The 20,475-nt window shown below is 38.9% G+C and overlaps 1 protein-coding gene across 2 annotated transcripts in view; it reads right to left on the bottom strand.

Moving 5' to 3' along the window:
• Positions 1–20,475, bottom strand: part of LOC132219025 (ABC-type organic anion transporter ABCA8-like) — a 57,181-nt gene that overhangs the window by 8,404 nt on the left and 28,302 nt on the right. For both annotated transcript variants that reach the window (XM_059671014.1, XM_059671015.1), the window contains 15 exons: positions 20,042–20,181; positions 19,704–19,823; positions 15,821–16,019; positions 14,042–14,208; positions 11,465–11,598; positions 10,809–10,946; positions 10,288–10,392; positions 7,511–7,684; positions 7,194–7,307; positions 4,640–4,759; positions 3,785–3,835; positions 3,251–3,342; positions 2,254–2,374; positions 1,507–1,624; positions 728–819 (listed from right to left, as the gene is read on the bottom strand). In XM_059671014.1, coding sequence (XP_059526997.1) covers positions 728–819; positions 1,507–1,624; positions 2,254–2,374; positions 3,251–3,342; positions 3,785–3,835; positions 4,640–4,759; positions 7,194–7,307; positions 7,511–7,684; positions 10,288–10,392; positions 10,809–10,946; positions 11,465–11,598; positions 14,042–14,208; positions 15,821–16,019; positions 19,704–19,823; positions 20,042–20,181 — 1,885 coding nt within the window. The remainder of the gene's footprint in view (positions 1–727; positions 820–1,506; positions 1,625–2,253; positions 2,375–3,250; positions 3,343–3,784; positions 3,836–4,639; positions 4,760–7,193; positions 7,308–7,510; positions 7,685–10,287; positions 10,393–10,808; positions 10,947–11,464; positions 11,599–14,041; positions 14,209–15,820; positions 16,020–19,703; positions 19,824–20,041; positions 20,182–20,475) is intronic.

The raw sequence follows: 20,475 nt of genomic DNA on the forward strand, positions 1-20,475 counted from the left end.
TTGGTGGTCTTCCCCTTGGTGGGCGTGACCACCAGCCCCTTTCCCATGGTGGAGGTGCACAGACCTCTGCCTTAGGACTCTGTTCTCCACTCCTCCCACCCCCGATATACCTTTCAGAGGAGCTCTTAAGGTTACCTATCTCCTGACATAGAATTTTAGTTTTCTCTGTAACTCATGTTGTTTCTTTGATAAATTCACTTCTTTTTCTGTTTGCCTGGTCTTCTATGCAGTTGAATCGCATGGATAATTCTGTCAACTTCATATCCCTATTGCTCAACTTGGAGCCGTTCCTTGAAAACACTCACCCAAGATACTGTATTTCTACCAAAATATGTTTTATTATAACTAAGCACTTTTAAAGGACAATGATCACTAAATAAAGTTGTTGTTTGTTTGTTTTTTAAAAAGCACATTTTTATTCATATTGGGAGGACAGTGCTCATTGAAAGTGCAAATCTAAATGTTTGATGATAGTATAAGTAGAATTTGTATGAATTCTGAATTTGGACATTCCCACTAATTGTCTTTACAAGCATGAATAATTATTCCCTTTCAGTTATTAATTTCATTGTGTGCTAATGTGGTAATTTGTAATGGGTATTCAGCCACATTAATCACTTCATTCTTCTAATGAATCAGTGAGATTTGCTGGGTATAACATTTTAACATCTTATAAAATTTATCTTGAGCACCACTAGGTAATGTGTTTTCCACGTGATTCACCTACCTGTCCAGCAGTTGGTTTGGTGTCTCCAGTTATCACTTTAACGGACGTACTTTTACCAGCTCCATTGTGTCCTAGTAATCCTAAAACCTCACCTGGAAAAAGAAAAAGGTCACATTTAGTACAAACTGATTTTAATAATAAAATTAAGAATAAAACATAGTCTGAAGTCTCACTGTGACAAGTGTTCTATGTGATTTGTAGGTAGTATCTCTTTTAATTGTCATACCCTCCCCCTCCCCCAGAGGCTATCATAACCCTTTCTTACATATTTTGGAACAAAAGCTCTTAGGGATGAGGTTAGTTGCCCAAAGTCACACAGATGGGAAGTGACAAAGTCACTCTTGGAAGCTAGGTGTATGACACCACACATCTCCTGTGGTCCTAAGAACTGTGCAATAATTTCACAAAATGAAGTCAAGTACCATCTGCCGGTCAAGCCTTCAGAACATGCTGGCACATTCTTTTTGTTTTCTTGTGAAAAATAATGAACGTTAGGAAATTAATCGTGTTCATTACAGAGAAATGCACATTTTTGGGGTTTCAATGGTTTATTTCAATAGAGTGCTTATGGTTTCCATGTCCATGTGACTAAGTACTTATCCATGGGCATGACTTAGTTAATTTCTCTAGGAATGAGCCATGTAAAAGGAGCTGTCAAGGTCACCCCGCTGATGGGTCTGTGTGCGAACCAAGAGGTGGTCACAGAATGATTCTCATCAGGAACCACAAAGCGCGCAGGAGGGCTCCGAGCCAGCAGTGGGAGGGCCTCCGTGTCCAACCTTTTCTGACACAGAAAGAGACATTCCTCATGGCGATTTTCTTCTTCTTCTTGGAAAAGCAGTGTTTCCTCTTCGCTGTGTACTCCTTGCGTAGACAGCTGGCAATGATGGCTGGTTTCTGTAAATGACAAGTACATGATGTCAGACCTTAAGACTCTCTATTGACCTTTAACAGGCTTTAGCCTCCCACTGGACTAGCCCCTGACTGCACAAGCCATGCCTCCAAGAAGACTTCCTACTAGATGACAGGTTTAGGGGCCATTCTCCTATCTTAGCACTTATGTTTCCCTCTCCTACAAGGGCACTCACGCAGGAACACATTATTTTATGCAGCCAGCCCATCTCTCAGAACAGAAGCAAAGAGACTTGGAGAAGCACCAAATCACCCTCCAAGGACAAACAACACACTGTGGACTCGACTTTGCCCTGCATTTTTACAGTGTCCTTTCTCCAAGAAGCAGTGATTGGGGTCACTCTACTCAGTTTCTAAAATTCACAAATTCTTCTTGGCTTCAGAAATTTCAATTTCACTCCATTTTTAAAATTTATTTTCTATGAAAGACAAAGTGAATTAAAATGACTTTTTAATCTGTGCTCATTTAGATGTAAAAATGACTACCTGCCAAAATAAAGTTATGATCCTCATTTGTATGAATTAAAGAAATGTAAAATCATTTGAGAATTAGATGCTTTCTGATTTTATTCATTTGTGGTACTTGTTGAAAAAACTACTTTGTATGTTTTTACCTCATCAAAGTTTGTGGAATTCAAGGCATTTGCTGTTCTCACTCTTTCCATCTCAACATCTTCATCCTCCCCCTCGGGCTCCTCTGGATTTTGGTGTACATCACTGCTTCTTGGAGAAATTCTGCAGTCAAACCATCCATTAATAATTGATTTTGGTTTCTTATCCTCGTATCAAAAACACTGCATTCTTTAAATCTTATACTTGAGTAGACTGGGTGATTAATAACCCATCATAATCTCTCTTCAATCCAGTGAAATCTCCACCCCCTGTCCAAATGCAAATAGGATGCTTGATCTCCTATTAAGGTTAGGCATTTCTTTGGAATATGTGTCAGATTCACTAATTTTCCTCCATTCTAACTCCGTCCCTCCTACTCTCTTCCTTCTAGTCTCTCTTCCTTCAACTTAAATCTCCCATACTGATCTTAGATGACTTCTTAAAAGTCTTCTTGTATCTTGGAAGTGTCCCATGCAACTATCTGTAAGAGTTATCAATGAAACTGATGGGGAATAAGATGCTTATGGTTGCATCATTGAATGATGGGAACAGTCTCAGCTTTGAAGTGCCATGAATAACTGAACCAGTCTATGGCCCACCAGTCGGACTTCTCACAACCACAGGAGAAGAGCTACTTCTGTCTTTGACCTATTGATCATTCTGTGCTTCCATTCTGGACCGACAGCATTCCGTCGTCACTGTCAATCTATTCACATTAAGTGCTATTTAAACTGAATGAGCCAGATGTAACTTTCCCTAGTGTTCCACTGCACAGTGTCAGACAGGGTCTTTAATATTCAATGTTTTAGGTCTGTTTGCCCCACTATTCATAATCTTTGATTTAGGTCCCTCTATCTCTATTATTTGTATTGACACATGGTTCCTACCCCAGCCCATTCTAGTTCTTAGCACTGCTTTGTTAGTAGATTCATTTATGCATAAAATGATTTTAAAACAGTGATCACTGAAATAAAATAATCAAATTTCATTTTTCCAGACCGAAAGAAGAGATCCTTTCTCATCGAAATCTTTCCAAACTTCCATTCCAGACATCGAAGAATAAAAATCAAGACGATAAGTTGAAGGAAAGTCTAGGAATAAAGAGATGCATAACTAGAAACACTAAAAGAAAATCATTTCACATGAAAAGTGAGTTAGGAATAATTGGACTTCTATAAAGATGCATTTGGCAAAAACATTACCAATTTCCAATAATCTATTTGTCAAACTGTGAAACTAGTAAATTTATTCTTAATCTTGTTTACAGAAACATAGGTAACAAATATAACTGTGTGATACCATTACTTTAAATAATTTCCTCTAATAGTTATACAGTGTCCTTAAAAATTGGGAAGCATATTATCTGGTTAGTTGATTTTTATAAAAAATATTCTATTCTTACAAATATTTTATCTCTATGGGCTACAAATACCTATATATCCACACTAATAAAAAGTTCTGCTTTGTTTACAGGATTAAAATAGTTTAGTTAGTAAAATACATGATAAATTTTAAAGAAGAATATTTTCTTACAATTAGGAATATCATAAAGGACTCTCCATCATATTCAGAATACAGGAAAAACTGCAAAAACAAAGACAATGGTTAAACATGAAAATTTTCATTTGGTGAGGTTTTGCCATATAAAGTGAATTGGCCCATGTGAATAACCCTACTGGCATACCCCCTGAAGAGTACTGGCTAAGGGTCCATTCCACAATGTGTAGTGAGGAGCTGTCTTCCTTCCTCCCAAGATTTATGAGCCATTGTGCTTTTATTTGAAGCAATAGGACTTAGCAATTATTCATCACCTGGTGAGAGAATCTTGGGGTCTGTTGTGCTAGCCTCCCGAAACATTGAAAGAGAGGCAAGATTTAACCTTTATCACACAGACCTTCACACACCTGCTGGTGCTCACTGCCCCTTTCATAAGTCCCCTTTCTTTCCTTTCTCTTCCCCACGGATATCTCTTAACTCATATACTGTACCTTCCTTCCATAGGTAGAAATATAGGTATCAGTCAGCTAGAAAAAAGGATTGAGAGCTTCTCTAGAATCCTGAAATCCCTAAGATTAGAGGCATTTCATTTGCCCCCTTCAAGAGCTGAGCATGCCCAAGAGTGTATAGAACCCAGATTGAGTATAAAGGCTGCTTTTTTTCTCCCCACCCATTATTCTTCCTCCCCACCCATCAACTAGGGTCAACTATTCTATTACAGTTCAATTAGAGCATATTGTCCTATCTGGAGAGAGATTCAGTTGGAAGCATGAAGTAGAAATCTTCAAATGTCACACATACTGAACATGTTGCAGAGTCCCAGGCCTAAGCAAAGCTTTCACCATTGGTTGTGTGTTCTAGGACACTGGAGCAGAGGATGGCATTACTTACATAAAAAGATAAGAGCATACAGCCAACTACTGTGGTCTGTGGTACTAAAAAGTTGATGAAAAACAGTAAACTATATCCATGGAATGCCACTATAATTATGGCCACAAAGAAAAGGGCGATCTAAAAAGGAAAACAAAGCATATTAACCACTCTGAACATCAATAGATGCTCCAAATTAAGAAGGCTCATCTTGGAGATATTCCTAACTTCCACTCCAACCCCGAAAACCAAGCTGAAATCAGCGGATCTGCATTGATATTTTCTCTTGACGACTTAGCCACATTCCTTTGGCCCGGAGGATCATGAATGAGACCTTACTGGGTAAATCTAGGATCTAATATGGAGAGCATTTTAAATATAGAAAAGGAAAAAAGGTAGTGTATATCATTTTGGGAGATAAAATTCAGAATGATATATAAGCAATAATCATAGGTAAAAATTGAAATTGATATCTAATAGGAATCCCCAGCCAGTGTCGCTCAGTGGTTGATCATCTGACCTATGAACCCTGAGGTCACAGTTCAACTCCCATTCTGGGCACATGTCTAGGTTGCTGGCATGATTCCCAGTATGGGGTGTGCAAGAGGCACTCTTGGGCACTCAATGGTTCTCTTTCATCATTGATGTTTCTATATCTCTCTCTCCTCTCCCTTCCTCTCTGAAAGCAATAAAAATAAATATTTTTAAAAAGATAGCTAATAGGTATAAAGCAACGATGAAAGGAGACTTGTTAACTATACCAATGGATTAATACAAGCATTTAAAAACCTGGAGTGGCTTAGTACAAGTACTAAAATACAACATTCAGGAGAAGAGAAAGTTATAAGTACATCTGATCCTCTTAGACTTTTTCTTCTAAACTACTGTAATGCCTTCCTAAAAGTTTCTGTACTGCCCTGACCGGTTTGGCTCAGTGGATAGAGCATCAGCCTGAGGACTCAAGGGTCCCAGGTTCGATTCCAGTCAAGGGCATGTACCTTGGTTGTGGGCACATACCCAGTAGAGAGTGTGCAGGAGGCAGCTGATCGATGTTTCTCTCTCATTGATGTTTCAAACTCTCTATCTCTCTCCCTTCCACTCTGTAAAAAATCAATAAAATATACTTTAAAAATAGTTTCTGTACTTCTAATTTCTCTCTGTTATAAACCATCACTTCTATGGCTTCCAGAATATTCTTCCTTAAAGTGTGTCTGTGATCATATTTTTTTTTCTGAATTATTAGCTTCCATGGTGTCTCATGAGAGTGAGAGAGAGCGAGAAACATCAATTTGTTGTTCCACCCATTCATTGGTTGATTCTTGCATGTGCCCTGACTGGGTATCAATCCCGCAACCTTGGCATATTGGATAATGCTCTAACCAACACAGCTACCTGGCTAGGGCTGTAGAATAAATTCTTGAGCCCATCATTTAAGGCCAGTCATGGTTCCAACCATTATGTTCACCACAACTAGGACAGACTCAGGCTGCAGCCTGTTTTCTACCCATATTCATTTCAGATTATTACCAGTAGTTAGGACTTATTCTAGTATAGACACTCCTCCCTTTGGGTTTCTGTTCCTCCACTCTTTTCGATTTGTATCATCATTCTTCTCCAAATGTTGAAATCTTACTCTTCCTCAGGTTTCACTTCCTGAAGGAAATCTCTGTTCTCATTTTTATGAATGACTGTCTCCCTTTTCTGGTTTTCATAGACCTATTTATTACTCAGTTGTGTTAGAATATATATATATATATATATATATATATATATATATATATATATATATATATATATATATATATATTTCAGAGAGAAAGGGACAGGGAGAGAGAGATAGAAACATCAACGATGAGAGAGAATCACTGATTGGCTGCTTCCTGCACACCCCCTACTGAGGATCAAGCCCATAACCTGGGCATGTGCCCTTGACCAGAATGGAACCTAGGACCCTTCAGTCTGCAGGCCAACGCTCTATTCACTGAGCCAAACCAGATAGGGCAGTTGTGTTAGACTTTTAAAGATGGATGGTATCTCGGTAACTTTGCCTTATTACTGTTTTAGGAATTGGCTATTTACTCATCTGTTTACCCTTTGAGCACTCTTTCAGTGTTAAAACTATTGACGACAGGAAATTAGAATAGATGCTTATAGATTACATATATTTTCCTCCTAATTTAGATAAATAAAGTGTTGCTTTATGGAATTAATTCTTAATAGAGAGTTGGAGAAGTTGCTTCTAGTTTTAACTAAGATGTTTACAGTATTTGCATAGCGTCACCGAGAACTTTGGGGTTATTTCCTTTTCAGTAAAAAGAAAATACAGATGGTTTCCAGGTTTCCTTCTGTTAAATATTTTATGTTGACAAAAAATGTGGCCACTTTTCAAGAAAGACAGGGTAGAAATAGGGAGAGGGAAAGAGGCAGATTTTGAAGAGGATCCATATCTAAGGCAGAAAACTTTAAATATGTTAGACTCTCATCTTAACGTATTTTACCAAGGGAAAATTTAAACTACTGTCTCAGAATCATACATTACATGTATAAAATACATGTTCAAAAGAAACATACTTACAACAAAGTAGACCAAAGACCAAATTCCACTATTTTTTCTCCCCTTGCGAAAAATGAATGAAATTACATACGTATAGAAAATAAGGGATGTGGCAGAACCAATAGCACATGGGATCTGAAATAAACAGGATGTTACATTTTACTTAAAGACAAATGCAATCTCGGAAAACATTTAAGATTCAAAACATCAGCACAGCACCAGGTCTTATAGTTATTAATAATTTATGACCATGTGAATATCAATGAAAACAGTTTGCATCTTCAAAGTTTCTAACTATGTCGTACAATGATATTTGTTCGATGAATGTTGTAACTCACATGCATAATCGGATTTATAACTGCAAATATGGAATTTCTGGGGCTTAAAATGATCTCCAGCAAATACATTAGAAGGAACATCAGCCAGTACAGTGGGACATCCACCAACGCCTGTCCAAACCAGTAAGCCGAAGGGAAGAGCCCGGAAATGCGAAGCTGGGACCACACTTTGTTCTGAGCAGGAGACAGCAAAAATACAGATGCTATTTCAACTTGAGGTTCAAGAAAATGTGGATTATGCAAGAGAATCCCAGTTTCTCCACACCCTCACAAACTCTGTATTGTCAGTCATTTTAACATGTATTCATTTTATTTGGTGTGTAAAGGAATCTCATTGGGGTTATTTTCTGGGTTACACATGATATTACCCATCTTTTAATGGAAGCATTTTCCATCTACATATCTTCTTTGGTAAGGTATCCGTTTTAACATTTTGCCCATCTTTGAAATTAGGTTATCTTCTATTACTGGGGTGTTAGAACTCTTTATATTGCTGACACAAATATTTTGTTATATATGTGCATTGTGAATATTTCTCTCCCAGCCTACAGCTTTTTATTTGCTTCTTGGTGTTTTACAAAGAAGAAAAGTTTGAACTTTGATGAAGGTCAAGATAACGTTTTTTTTTTGTATGGTCTATGCTTTCTTTGTCCCAACTAAGAAATATTTGCCTACCAGAAGATCTATGATTCATTTCAAAATAATTTTGTGTATGGTAAGAATTGAGTGTCGAGAACATGTTTTTTTATAATAGTATCAAGTTTTTTCCATACAATTTTCTGAAAAGACTATCCTTACCCCATTTGAATTCACTGGCAGTTTTATTGAAAGTCAATTGATGACATATGTGTGGATTTATATCTGAAATGTCTATTCCATTTCATATCCTATCTAATAATAGAGAAACATGGTAATTAGCCGTACCTCTGCTACCCTTCCCATTGGCTAATCAGGGCGATATGCAAATTAACTGCCAGCGAAGATGGCGGCCGGCAGCAAGGCAGCTTGTAGCGAACATGAGGCTTGCTTGCTTCAGTGACGGAGGAAACCAACATTTCCTGCCTGCCGCTGCCGGCCTCTGAGCTTGCAGTTTGAAACATTGTTACAAATATAGAAGCTAAACAAAACCCCAGAAACCTGCTTTCAGCCAGCTGGGATCTCAGAGCTGGAGTTGAAACAGTATTTCAATTATAGAACCCAAACAAACGAGATACCTGCTTTCAGCAGCGGAGGCCTCAGAGCTGGAGCCAGAGCTAAAGCTGGCCCAGAATAAAAAAAAAAGAAAAAAAAGGAGCGGTTGGGAGCTTCAGTCACCCGCCAGCCTGAAAACAGCCCTCAGCCCCTCACCCAGACTGACCAGGCACCCCAGTGGGGACTCCCACCCTGATCCAGGACACCCTTCAGGGCAAACCAGCCGGCCCCCACCCGTGCACCAGGCCTCTATCCTATATAGTAAAAGGGTAATATGCCTCCCAGCACCGGGATTAGCGGAGCCGCGAGGCCTCCCGGCACTGGGATCAGTGGAACCACGAGACCTCCCGGCACCGGGATCAGTGTGACAGGGGGCAGCAACCAAACCCCCTGATCGCCCTGCGGCTCTGAGTGTGACAGGGGGCAGGGCCACAACCTCCCTATCAGCCCTGCTTTGTTCGTGACAGGGGAAGGCGCCCCAACCCCCTGATCAGCCCTGCTCTGTGCCTGATAGGGGGGAGCTCCCCAACCCCCTGATCGCCCTGCGCCTCTGTGTGTCACAGGGTGTGACGCCTCAACCCCCCTCTCCCCACGGGCCCTGCTCTGTGTGTGACGGGGTAGAGCCATAACCTCCCCATCGGCCCTGCCCTGAGTGTGACAGTGGCGGCGCCCCAACCCCCTGATCAGACCTGCTCTGTGGGTGATAGAGGGCGGCGCCCCAACCCCCTGATCCTCCCTGCTCTGTGTGTGACAGGGGGGAGCTCCTCAACCCCCTGATCGGCCCTGCTCTGTGCGTGACAGAGGGGAGCTCCCCAACCCCCTGATCAACCCTGCTCTGTGCGTGACATAGGGGAGCTCCCCAACCCCCTGATCAACCCTGCTCTGTGCGTGACAGGGTGGCGCTGCAACCTCCCCATCGACCCTGCCTTGAGTGTGACAGGGGGCGGTGCCCCAACCCCCCAATAGGCCCTATTCTGAGCGTGACTGAGGGTGGCATCGCAACCTCCCCATCGACCCTGCCTTGAGTGTGACAGGGGGCGGCGCCCCAACTCCCCAATTGGCCCTGCTCTGAGCCCGACTAGGGGCTGCACCTAGGGATTGGGTCTGCCCTCTGCCACCCGGGAACAGGCCTAAGCCAGCAGGTCGTTATCTCCCGAGGGGTCCCAGACTGCGAGAGGGCACAGGCCGGGCTGAGGGACCCCCCTTCCCCCCCCCCCCGAGTGCACAAATTTTTGTGCACCGGGCCTCTAGTATTTATATGATTATCCTTACTTAATACAACACATTTTTTTTTACTATCACTGTAGTAAGCCTTGCAGTCAGAAGCATAAATCTTCAATTTTGTTTTTCTTTTTCAAAGTTATTTTATTTTCAGTTATTTGCATACTCATATAAGTTTTAGAATCATTCTGTAGACTCTATCTATACATTTATGTTTCCACTTATAAAACTTCCTTTTATTGTTACAGCTTAGGATTTTTGTCTTAATTGGCAGCTCAAGTAAACGTGTATAAATCTCCTCTTGAAAAATCCTGTAATTATATTACCTTCAACAAGTAAGGGAAGTTTCAGTTACTCATCGTTACCTTATAATCATCGATGCTGCTCATGGCAATGTAAGGAGCACAACTGGATGACAAAAACAGGCAGAGCAAGGAAGGCATTATGAGTCCAAATGGATTATTCAGTACCTTTTGAAAAGACAAAGAATATAATGAGTTGCATGAACAAATTTGAAAATCATTTAAAAAATATTAAACAGACTATGTATAACCCCACCTTACTTCCCTTTTGTTATCAAACTCTTGACTATCTAATCCAGTTTTGAAGCTTGATTTTTGGCTTGAAACCCACATGTATGGAAAAGGAAAGTGCTAGTCACAGGACTGCACGATTTCACTTTCATTTTTTCATGTTCTCTTTGAAAATATAGTTTGTTAGTTCTAAAAAAAGTCGAAGTTCTGAAAAATTACATTGATTTCCCAAAGCCACAGAACTTGCATGAATCCAAACACTAATTTGCCCTGCAGATGTTTACTCAATAAGAATAAAATCCCAGCCACCCGGGAGATGCCTGATGGAGGAGAGTCATAGAGTACATACTTACCTGCAAATACGTACTTCTCCCAGTTTGGATACGTGCTGATGGTCTAACCATTCTAAGCAGCCCATTACTAACAATATCCATAAGAACTGGGAAGCAATTCAGTCTCTTGGTATTGCATGCTAATGAAAATGTGTAATTCTAAAATAGAAAAAGCAAGGTTATAAATTCTCAGAGATCTTCATTTTTTCCCTAAAGAAATAAAAATTGAATACTTTAATTAAAAATCATGTTTTATAACAGTGTTAAATAATCTGAACAAAAACAAACATTGTGTTAAATAAACCGAAACATGTATATAGGTGGTATCTGGCTTTCAGGACACCAGGTGTCTGGTTTACGGCTAGAATCAAATATTATTATTAAGAATAAAACAGAAGTTTCCTTGAGAGGAAATAGATATTTTTTGGTCTTAAGTATGTTCTTGACAGTGGGTATTATGTAGTATTTATTTTGCTAATGCACACAGTCTGTGTTGGTAGACAATGATTGATATATGAATTATTTATCATACTAATGACTACAATTAACTAAGTAATGAAAGCAGTATTCCTGTATTTGTTTTTCATTCTGTTTCCTAAATTGAAGGCCAGAGTATATTGATAGTTTATTAGCTTTGCACACCTTTAGGATAATTTCTTAAATGGAGACCAGCATACCTTGTCGTGACCAGACACTATAATGGCTCCATTATAAGATGGATCATCTACGCCATTTCTATTTCCAGATGCATCCACTTCCAAAGCTATGTTCTGAAGCTCCACAGAATGTATGAAGTCATCAATACTTGCCCCTAAATTGTAGTTTAATGTATTAGGTATTTCAAAACTAAAAAAATCAACATCCACTTGTGTAGTGAAATGAAAATTAATGATCTTATGTAATATTTACCATAATATGGACTGTGAGGATATTTTCTCACATAATAACATGCCTGCTACTGTGAATTTAAAAATCTACTTACTTCTATGGATTTCACTTTATAATATATTTATTCACTATGATCACTGCTATATGGTGCATATGGAATTGATTTTTTTTCCGAGAAGACTTCAATCAGTAGCTATACCAATATGGTTTTAATGACATAGGTAATCTCTACTAATTAATCACCAAATTGGCTAAGTCTCACTTCACTACCACTAGATTATTAATTGATTTTCAAAATGTTTCTTGATAAAGGAAGACAACTTGTTGAATGGCTATATAAAGAACTCCATGGACCTCCTCCCCAGAAAAACAACTATAACTTGTAAAAATTACTAAAAAACCCCAAGAAGATGACATTTTTTATTATCTTAAAGATATACAGAAAATGAAAAGAGAAATTTATTTAAGAAAAATCTACTAAATCTGTGTAAGAACACTAAGAAACTGTGACAAAGACCTATACCTTCACAACTCTTTCTTGATCAGCATAACAAAAGCTCCCCTCTGAATGGGTTAGAGAAGGATTCAGAGATTCTACCTCCTCAAACCCAGTCTATAGTGTCTTCCAGGGAGGAACTGTGATGAGGATGATTGAGAACCACTTGTCCTTAAATTAGAGCTTCTACCTTATGGGTAAGAAGAGAACTCCAGATCTCTCAGCCCCCCATTTCTGGTGGTCTCAAGCTTCTGCAACATGAAGCTGAAGAGAATGGGAAAGTTTGGTGGCCTGACTCTCCCAGGAAGATAACTGGATATCTATTGAAGTTGCATCCCTTCCTCCCACCACACACAAAAATGAACTCAAAATGCATCACAGACCCAAATGTAAGAACTAAAAGTATAAAAGCCTTAGAAGAAAATACAGGAGTAAATGTTTATGATCTTGCATTAGGCAAAGCCTACTTAAATATATCATCAAAAGCATAGGCAAGGGAAAATATAAGTTGAACTTCATAAAAACTAAAACATTTTGCCTCTAAGGATACCAATAACAAAGTGAAAAGATAATCTACAGGATGAAATAAAATATTTGCAAAACATTCACAGTTGATTCTTATTATTCACAGTAGTTATGTACTTCTATAAAGTCACAAGAAAGTTATCCTACATACTGAATTAGTGAATACTGGATCAGTGCTTATAGGGGAAACGCAGGTTTTGCCTCTGGTCTCTGTGAGCCTCTGGTCTTTAACCAATCAGTGCATTGTTTTATTTTATGTATGCTTCTGTATATTCATTGTTGATTCATTAACCTTGATCTCCCAGCCAACAGCACTATAATGCATGCCTGCACAAAGCTAATCTAACACACACATTTTCTTTGTAAGGTACATCACAGCCTTCTTTACTTAGCACTTCAGCTCTACGATTGGGAAGCATTTTATTTTATTTTTTAATAATTTGGGTTTTTTGTGTGTAGAAATTGGAATCCTCACAAAATGCTCGTGCAAATGTAAATTGATGCAGCCACTTTTAAAAATGGTTTGACAGTTCCTCAAAAGATTAAACATAGTCACTATATAACACAATTCTATTCCTAGGTTTATATCCCAAAGAAATGAGTAAAATCACATTCACTTAAAAGCTAGTACATGGATGTTTATAACAGCATTACTCATAATTGCCAATTATTGAAAAAAAACAACCAAAATATCAGTCTTCTGATGAATAACAAAAATGTGGTATATCCATTCAATAGAACATTATTCAACAATTTAAAAAATGAAGTATTGACACAACATAGATGAACCTTGAAAACATCATGTTAAGTGAAAAAAGTCACAAAAGATCATACATATAGTTTATGGATCTACTCCTATTAAATGTCTAGAGTAGCAAACCCATAGAAATAGAAAATAAATTTGTGATTGATCATAGCTGGGGGCATAGTGAATGGAAATGATTACTAATGACATGAGATTTCTTTTTGAAATGACAATATTCTAAAAAGAATTATACCAAAGATTATATAATTCTGTGAATACATTAACAACCATCAAACTGCACATATTAAATAAATAAATATGGCATGTGAATTATATCTCAAGCTATTAAAATGTGTTTTTGGGTATAAACTTTTTTATTTTGCAAAATGTCATCAGATCATTTATTTTTCCTTGACAAATACTTTCTTAATTCCTGCTCTATTTTGGCCTTGTATATTCATCATCCCCAAGCCTCATAAATTGTTTTGAGCACATGCTGAAGAAGTAAAAAGCTCATTTTTTCTCTCTCATGTTTATGTTGTCTGTGTAATGCTGTGAATAGTGAATGCATTGGAGACGAAGTATTCACCACATTATTACCTGTATTATTGATGATTAATAATTGAGTGAGAGGATCATGTGGTGGTTGTCCAGGAGCAAGGAAGTATAAATGGGGAGAAAGTTCCCATGTGTAACTGCCAACATATATTTTCGAGATGATGTACTCCAACAGATTAGGAATAAATCCAATTCCTAGAATCAATAGCCTACACAGAAGAAAATTGCCAGTGTGAGTGCACAGTCGTGTCCTAACTTTTTAAAATAGTCTAGGCAGATTCTAATTGAATGAGACCAAGAAATTATGAAAACTAAACATATAGCCCTCTGACTCAGTTACTGAGGACCTTGTCTTTTCCCTATCTCTAAGTTAGAGATGATAAATTGTAGATTGATCCTTTTGTTCATTTCTCTCGTTCCTCTCTGACCATGAGCTACCACATACAATTTCATGGGACATGTGTCCTTTAACTCTGTGTCCAGATTCTACCTCTTCCTGGAATTCGAGTGTGGTATTCATTCACCAACGCTTTATACTCAATTTTCTTCATGGCCAATCCTCTTCACTTAGTCCTGTGATGACTGCATGGTTTCTTGAATCTCCAGGCCAAATTTTCAATTATTTTTTACTCTTTATTTTCCTGTGCTCTCCATTTCAAATAAGTTGAAATTTTTTTTATTATATTTTTATGATATCTTATTTTGGAACCTTTCTCCATTCCTAATTTCTAATTTTATGATACATCTTATTGCAATTCTTGCTAAAGGACTGGCATCTCTGGAGACACTGTTATGTGGTATTGCCAGTTTAAGCTTAAAGATTTTGTTAAATCATGCTCATCTCCTAGTCAAATATTCTCAATGAATTCTCATTACTTATTTATTTAGCAAGTACTTATTGAGATCCTATTTCTTCGATGCTTAATCCACGTATTCGTAGACAAGGCACTGATTGATACCCTTGGACACCAGGGTGCTACTGAGAGGTGACATGATTCTTAGGAGCAGGGAAGGTGCCCATTATGCACGCAGTATGTATGGAGAATGAGCTACCATCACTTAAGAGGGCTGGAGGGAAGTTAGGACATCTAGGTTAGAGCAAGTAGGACATAATGGGAGAGTCAGGACTTCTAGGGCTGAGTCAGCAGCATGCCTAGATAACAACTAAAATGAGACATTGGCATATAAACACTGGAAATAAGGTCTACATCCCAATGTTTCTGTCATCTGCCATAGAACATCTAAAGGAGAGCAAATAGTCTAGCAGGTTTGACTCAGTTAATAGAGAGTCAGCCCGCAGACTAAAGGGCCCCGGGTTCCATTCTGGTCAAGGGCATGTACCTCGGTTGCAAGCTTGATCCCTGGTTGGGGAGAGTGCCGGAGGCAACCAATTGATGTCTCTCTCTCTCTCTCTCTCTCTCTCTCTCTCTCTCTCTCTCTCCTCTCTCTCTCTCTCTCTTTCTCTCTCTCCCCTACTCCCTTTCATTATCTTTAAAATCAATAGAAACATATCCTCAGGTGAGGATTAACAAAAACACACACCAAAAAACCCCCAAAATAAATAAAGGAGAGCAAATATTACACAAAAACTTACATTCATTGAACTCTTCCCCTAAAATTGGCTCTAAGATCATATAAATACCACTTGCTAGTCAGCTAGTAGATAAAAACTAGGCCCATGAACTAGATTGAGGTTTATACTTTATCCAGTTTTGCAGATGCAGACATTTATTTTTATTTTTGTTTGTTTTTTCTTGTTTTTAGGCCTTAGTATTTTTTAATACATCGACTGACCAAAAGCTTTGGCACTCTGATACTCACAGTGATAAAAGAGATTTTCTTTCATGCTTTAGCTTTAATAAGCGGACCCTTGCAACTGCACAGATTTGCTGTCTCCACAGAGCCATGCCACCTACTGTTTCTTTCATCTCACTAAATGAAGAGAGAACTTGTTCCATCTCAACAAGTCTTTCTGTGTCTCCAGCTCCTTCTGCTTGTACTTCCCCAGATGTGGCAATACCTGACAAACACAAAGTAAGTAATGCATAAAAAGCCCACTTCGGATGGACTTTATTGAGCTTACTATAGGCATTTGTTGTACTGAGGACATCACAGATAACATCCCCTCATACTGTAGGCACTTGAACAAAAGGACCAGAAAGAAAATCTTAGATGGACACTGACAATATATTAAAGAGGTTAAGATAAGTATGCAAGATCATCATAGTACCTAGGTGTGACTTGGAAACTTGGTAAAGGAAACAATTATCTTAGGTGCTCACCTAGAGAAACAAGTTACAAATTGACATGCTACAAACTATGGGTTAACTGTTAATTAAACCTAACTATAGCAACAACCACATTAAAAATAATGGACTAAACATGCCACTATAAGAAACGTTGTAAAATGTCTCAATAAGCAAAATTCAACTATATGCTGTTTATAAGAAATGCATTTTAAATGAAAAGCACAAACAGGTTGAAAAAAATTTTGAAGTCATAAATTACATTAAAATGAAAGCAATCTATAATAATAAAAGTATGATATGCAAATCAACCAAATGGCTGAACAGTGAAATGATTGTCCAGTCCACCTTCTGGATGACCTTCTGGACTAAGCCGGGGCTGTGAGGGCTGAGGCAGCCGGGGCGGTGAAGGCCTACTCTTGCACAAATTTTGTGCTTCGGGCCTCTATTTGTATTAATATTAGACAAATTGGGCTTTAGTATATAGAGAAAGGGACAGAAAGCATAGTTGAAGAAATAGTGGCTAAAATCTTCCCAATTGTGGAGAACCAAGATGGCGGCATAGGTTAACACTAGAGTTTTCTGCTTTGAACAACTACTTCAAAAGTGAAACTAAAAGACGGAACAGACATCACCCAGAACCACAGGAACGCTGGCTGAGTGGAAGTCCTACAACTAGGAGGAAAGAGAAACGCATACGGACACTGAGAGGAGGCGCAGTGCTGAAGTCAAATTCTGAGGTGCGGAGTGCGCGGAGCGGGCTGGAGGCGGAGGGTGTGGTTGTTGTTTTCAATCGGGAGGGAGTTGCAGACTCTGAGCTCCAGATACAGGCTAGTCTTTAGGGACCCAGACTCAAACGGGAGAAGCGGGACTGTCTGGCTTCGGTCAGAGCAAGTGCAGCTTTCTCTCCCAGCTTTGCAGCGGGTGCTGGGACTCAGAGAGGCAGAGCCCCTGGGACAGGACTGAGAGCCGCCATAACTGCTCTCTCCGGCCCACCCTGTTGATCCCCCGGGGACCCGCCCCGCCCAAGCCCTGCACAGAGGCATTTGCCGGATAGCCTCAGGCAAAGGCTAGATTAGCACCTCCCTAGAGGACAGAAGTTCTCTCACTGCTGACACAGCTGATTCTCATAGCCACTTGGCCTGGAGGTCAAACCCTCCCTGGTATTAGCTACAACAATCAAGGTTTAACTATAAGACTGCGAACAAAGACCACTAGGGGGTGCACCAAGGAAGCATAACAAAATGCGGAGACAAAGAAACAGGACAAAATTGTCAATGGAAGATATAGAGTTCAGAACCACACTTTTAAGGTCTCTCAAGAACTGTTTAGAAGCCGCCGATAAACTTAATGAGATCTACAACAAAACTAATGAGACCCTCGATGTTATGTTGGGGAACCAACTAGAAATTAAGCATACACGGACTGAAATAAAGAATATTATACAGACTCCCGACAGCAGACCAGAGGAGCGCAAGAATCAAGTCAATGATTTGAAATGCGAGGAAGCAAAAAACACCCAACCGGAAAAGCAAAATGAAAAAGGAATCCAAAAATGCGAGGATAGTGTAAGGAGCCTCTGGGACAGCTTCAAGCGTACCAACATCAGAATTATAGGGGTGCCAGAAGATGAGAGAGAGCAAGATATTGAAAACCTATTTGAAGAAATAATGACAGAAAACTTCCCCCACCTGATGAAAGAAATGGACTTACAGGTCCAAGAAGCACGGAGAACCCCAAACAAAAGGAATCCAAAGAGGACCACACCAAGACACATCATAATTAAAATGCCAAGAGCAAAAGATAAAGAGAGAATCTTAAAAACAGCAAGAGAAAGTAACTCAGTTACCTACAAGGGAATATCCATACGACTGTCAGCTGATTTCTCAACAGAAACTTTGCAGGCCAGAAGGGAGTGGCAAGAAATATTCAAAGTGATGAATACCAAGAACCTGCAACCAAGATTACTTTATCCAGCAAAGCTATCATTCAGAATGGAAGGTCAGATAAAGAGCTTCACGGATAAGGAAAAGCTAAAGGAGTTCATCACCACCAAACCAGCATTATATGAAATGCTGAAAGGTATTCTTTTAAGAAGAGAAAGAGGAAGAAAAAGGTAAAGATACAAATTATGAACAACAAGTATGCATCTATCAACAAGTGAATCTAAGAATCAAGTGAATAAATAATCTGATGAACAGAATGAACTGGTGATTATAATAGAATCAGGGACATAGAAAGGGAATGGACTGACTATTCTTGGGGGGGAAAGGGGTGTGGGAGATTCAGGAAGAGACTGGACAAAAATCGTGCGCCTCTAGATGAGGACAGTGGGTGGGGAGTGAGGGCGGAGGGTGGGGCGGGAACTGGGAAGAGGGGAGTTATGGGGGGGAAAAAAGAGGAACAAATGTAATAATCTGAACAATAAAGATTTAATTAAAAAATAAATAAATAAAATCTTCCCAATTGTAATGAAAAACTCTAATCTACAAGTATAGGAAGCTCAACAAATACCACATAGGATAGACCAGTGGTCGGCAAACTGAGGCTCAGCAAACCGAGGCTCGTGAGCCACATGTGGCTCTTTGGCCCCTTCCACAAAATACTGGCTCTTCTACAAAATACCGACTTCTGCGTATGGGCCACAAAGTTTCAATTGCACTGTATGTGTGTGCCCACACATGGTATTTTGTGGAAGAGCCACACTGAAGGGGCCAAAGAGCCGCCTGTGGCTCGCGAGCCACGGTTTGCCGACCACGGGGATAGACAGAAGGAGGTCTACACCTAAAGACATCACAGTTGAATTGTCAAAGCCAAAGACAGAAAGCAGCAGGAGAAAAACAACTCATCATACAAAGAAACCCTGAATAAGATCTAGAGCTGACTTCTCACCAGAAACCATGGAGACCAACAGGCAGCGTGATGACACATTCAAAGTGCTTGGAGAGAGATTTAGAATAAGTGTTTCATCTGAAATTGCTCTTAGAAAATAGGATACAATGAGGGCTATGAGCCTTGGGTAGAAGAAAATGGGTTGTTTTTAATATCAAGGCAAAATTGGCAATGGAGGTAACAAAAGTGACAGGGATGCACATCACCTTAATATATTCTTGTCCAAGAACGGCCTTAATCATGAAACCCCACATGTTGTAATCATGTTATTGAATGATATTATTGGAATGGTGTCTTCTTTTTTTTTTAGTTTTTTATTTATTGATCTTTAGAGAGAAGAGGAAGGAGAGAGAGAGAGAGGTGTTGTTCCACTTATTTATGCATTCATTGGTTGATTTTTGTATGTGCCCTGACTAGGGATCCATCCTGCAATCTTGGTGTATTGAGATGATGATCTAAGCAACTGAGATACTCAGCCAGGGCCTTGAATGGTGTCTTCTTGAACAATATACTAAACTAGGTGTTATGAATACACTTACATGATCATTTTCATGCATTTTATTTACCTGGTTCATCAACAGTTGATTTTCCTTCTAGTTTCAGGAACACCTCATTCAAGGTTGTCATTGAAACACCATAATTCTCAATTCCCAGGTCAGGACAGAGATCAAGATTCTCATAAAGTTCTAAAAAACACATACACAATAGCAAATCAAAACAAGCATAGTGTATCAATTAGAATATAATATTTCCCACTGTAGATAAAAGTCTAGTTCTTGTTACCTCATGTTTTAAATACCTGAACACATTGTATGCTCTTAATGTTAGTTACAGTAATGATCATTGATATTGTTTTTATGAATAACATTTATGTACTTCATTTCTTGGTATTCTTAGACATTACCTGGAAATTTATTTGTTCTTTCCAAGGGTAATGTATAGACAAGTTTTCCTTCACTTTTTGCTGATAATTTGGCATCAGGGATGTGCTTTGTAACAATGGATGTTATTTTTTCTTGAACACACATTTCATTCAACTGCAAACTGGTGATAAAAAATAGATCTGTGTTATCTAACATTGTCTCCAATTGTATGAAGAAAATTACTTGTCTCTAGGAGACAAAGAAAAATCACATAAAATCTAATGCAAGAAATAGGTCACCCAAAAAAGAAATAAAAGGTCAAAAAATCAGATTATATAGAGTGCCGACCTCCTAAAGTGAAAGATTTAACTACAATAATGTTAAGCATCTTATCTTTGAATCAATCAATAATAACAGAATATGTTACTATCTAAAAATAGTAATAAAAATAAAGTGAAGAGGATGGACAGGAGAG

Source organism: Myotis daubentonii, chromosome 16, assembly GCF_963259705.1.
Source record: "Myotis daubentonii chromosome 16, mMyoDau2.1, whole genome shotgun sequence".
Lineage (NCBI taxonomy): Eukaryota > Metazoa > Chordata > Mammalia > Chiroptera > Vespertilionidae > Myotis > Myotis daubentonii.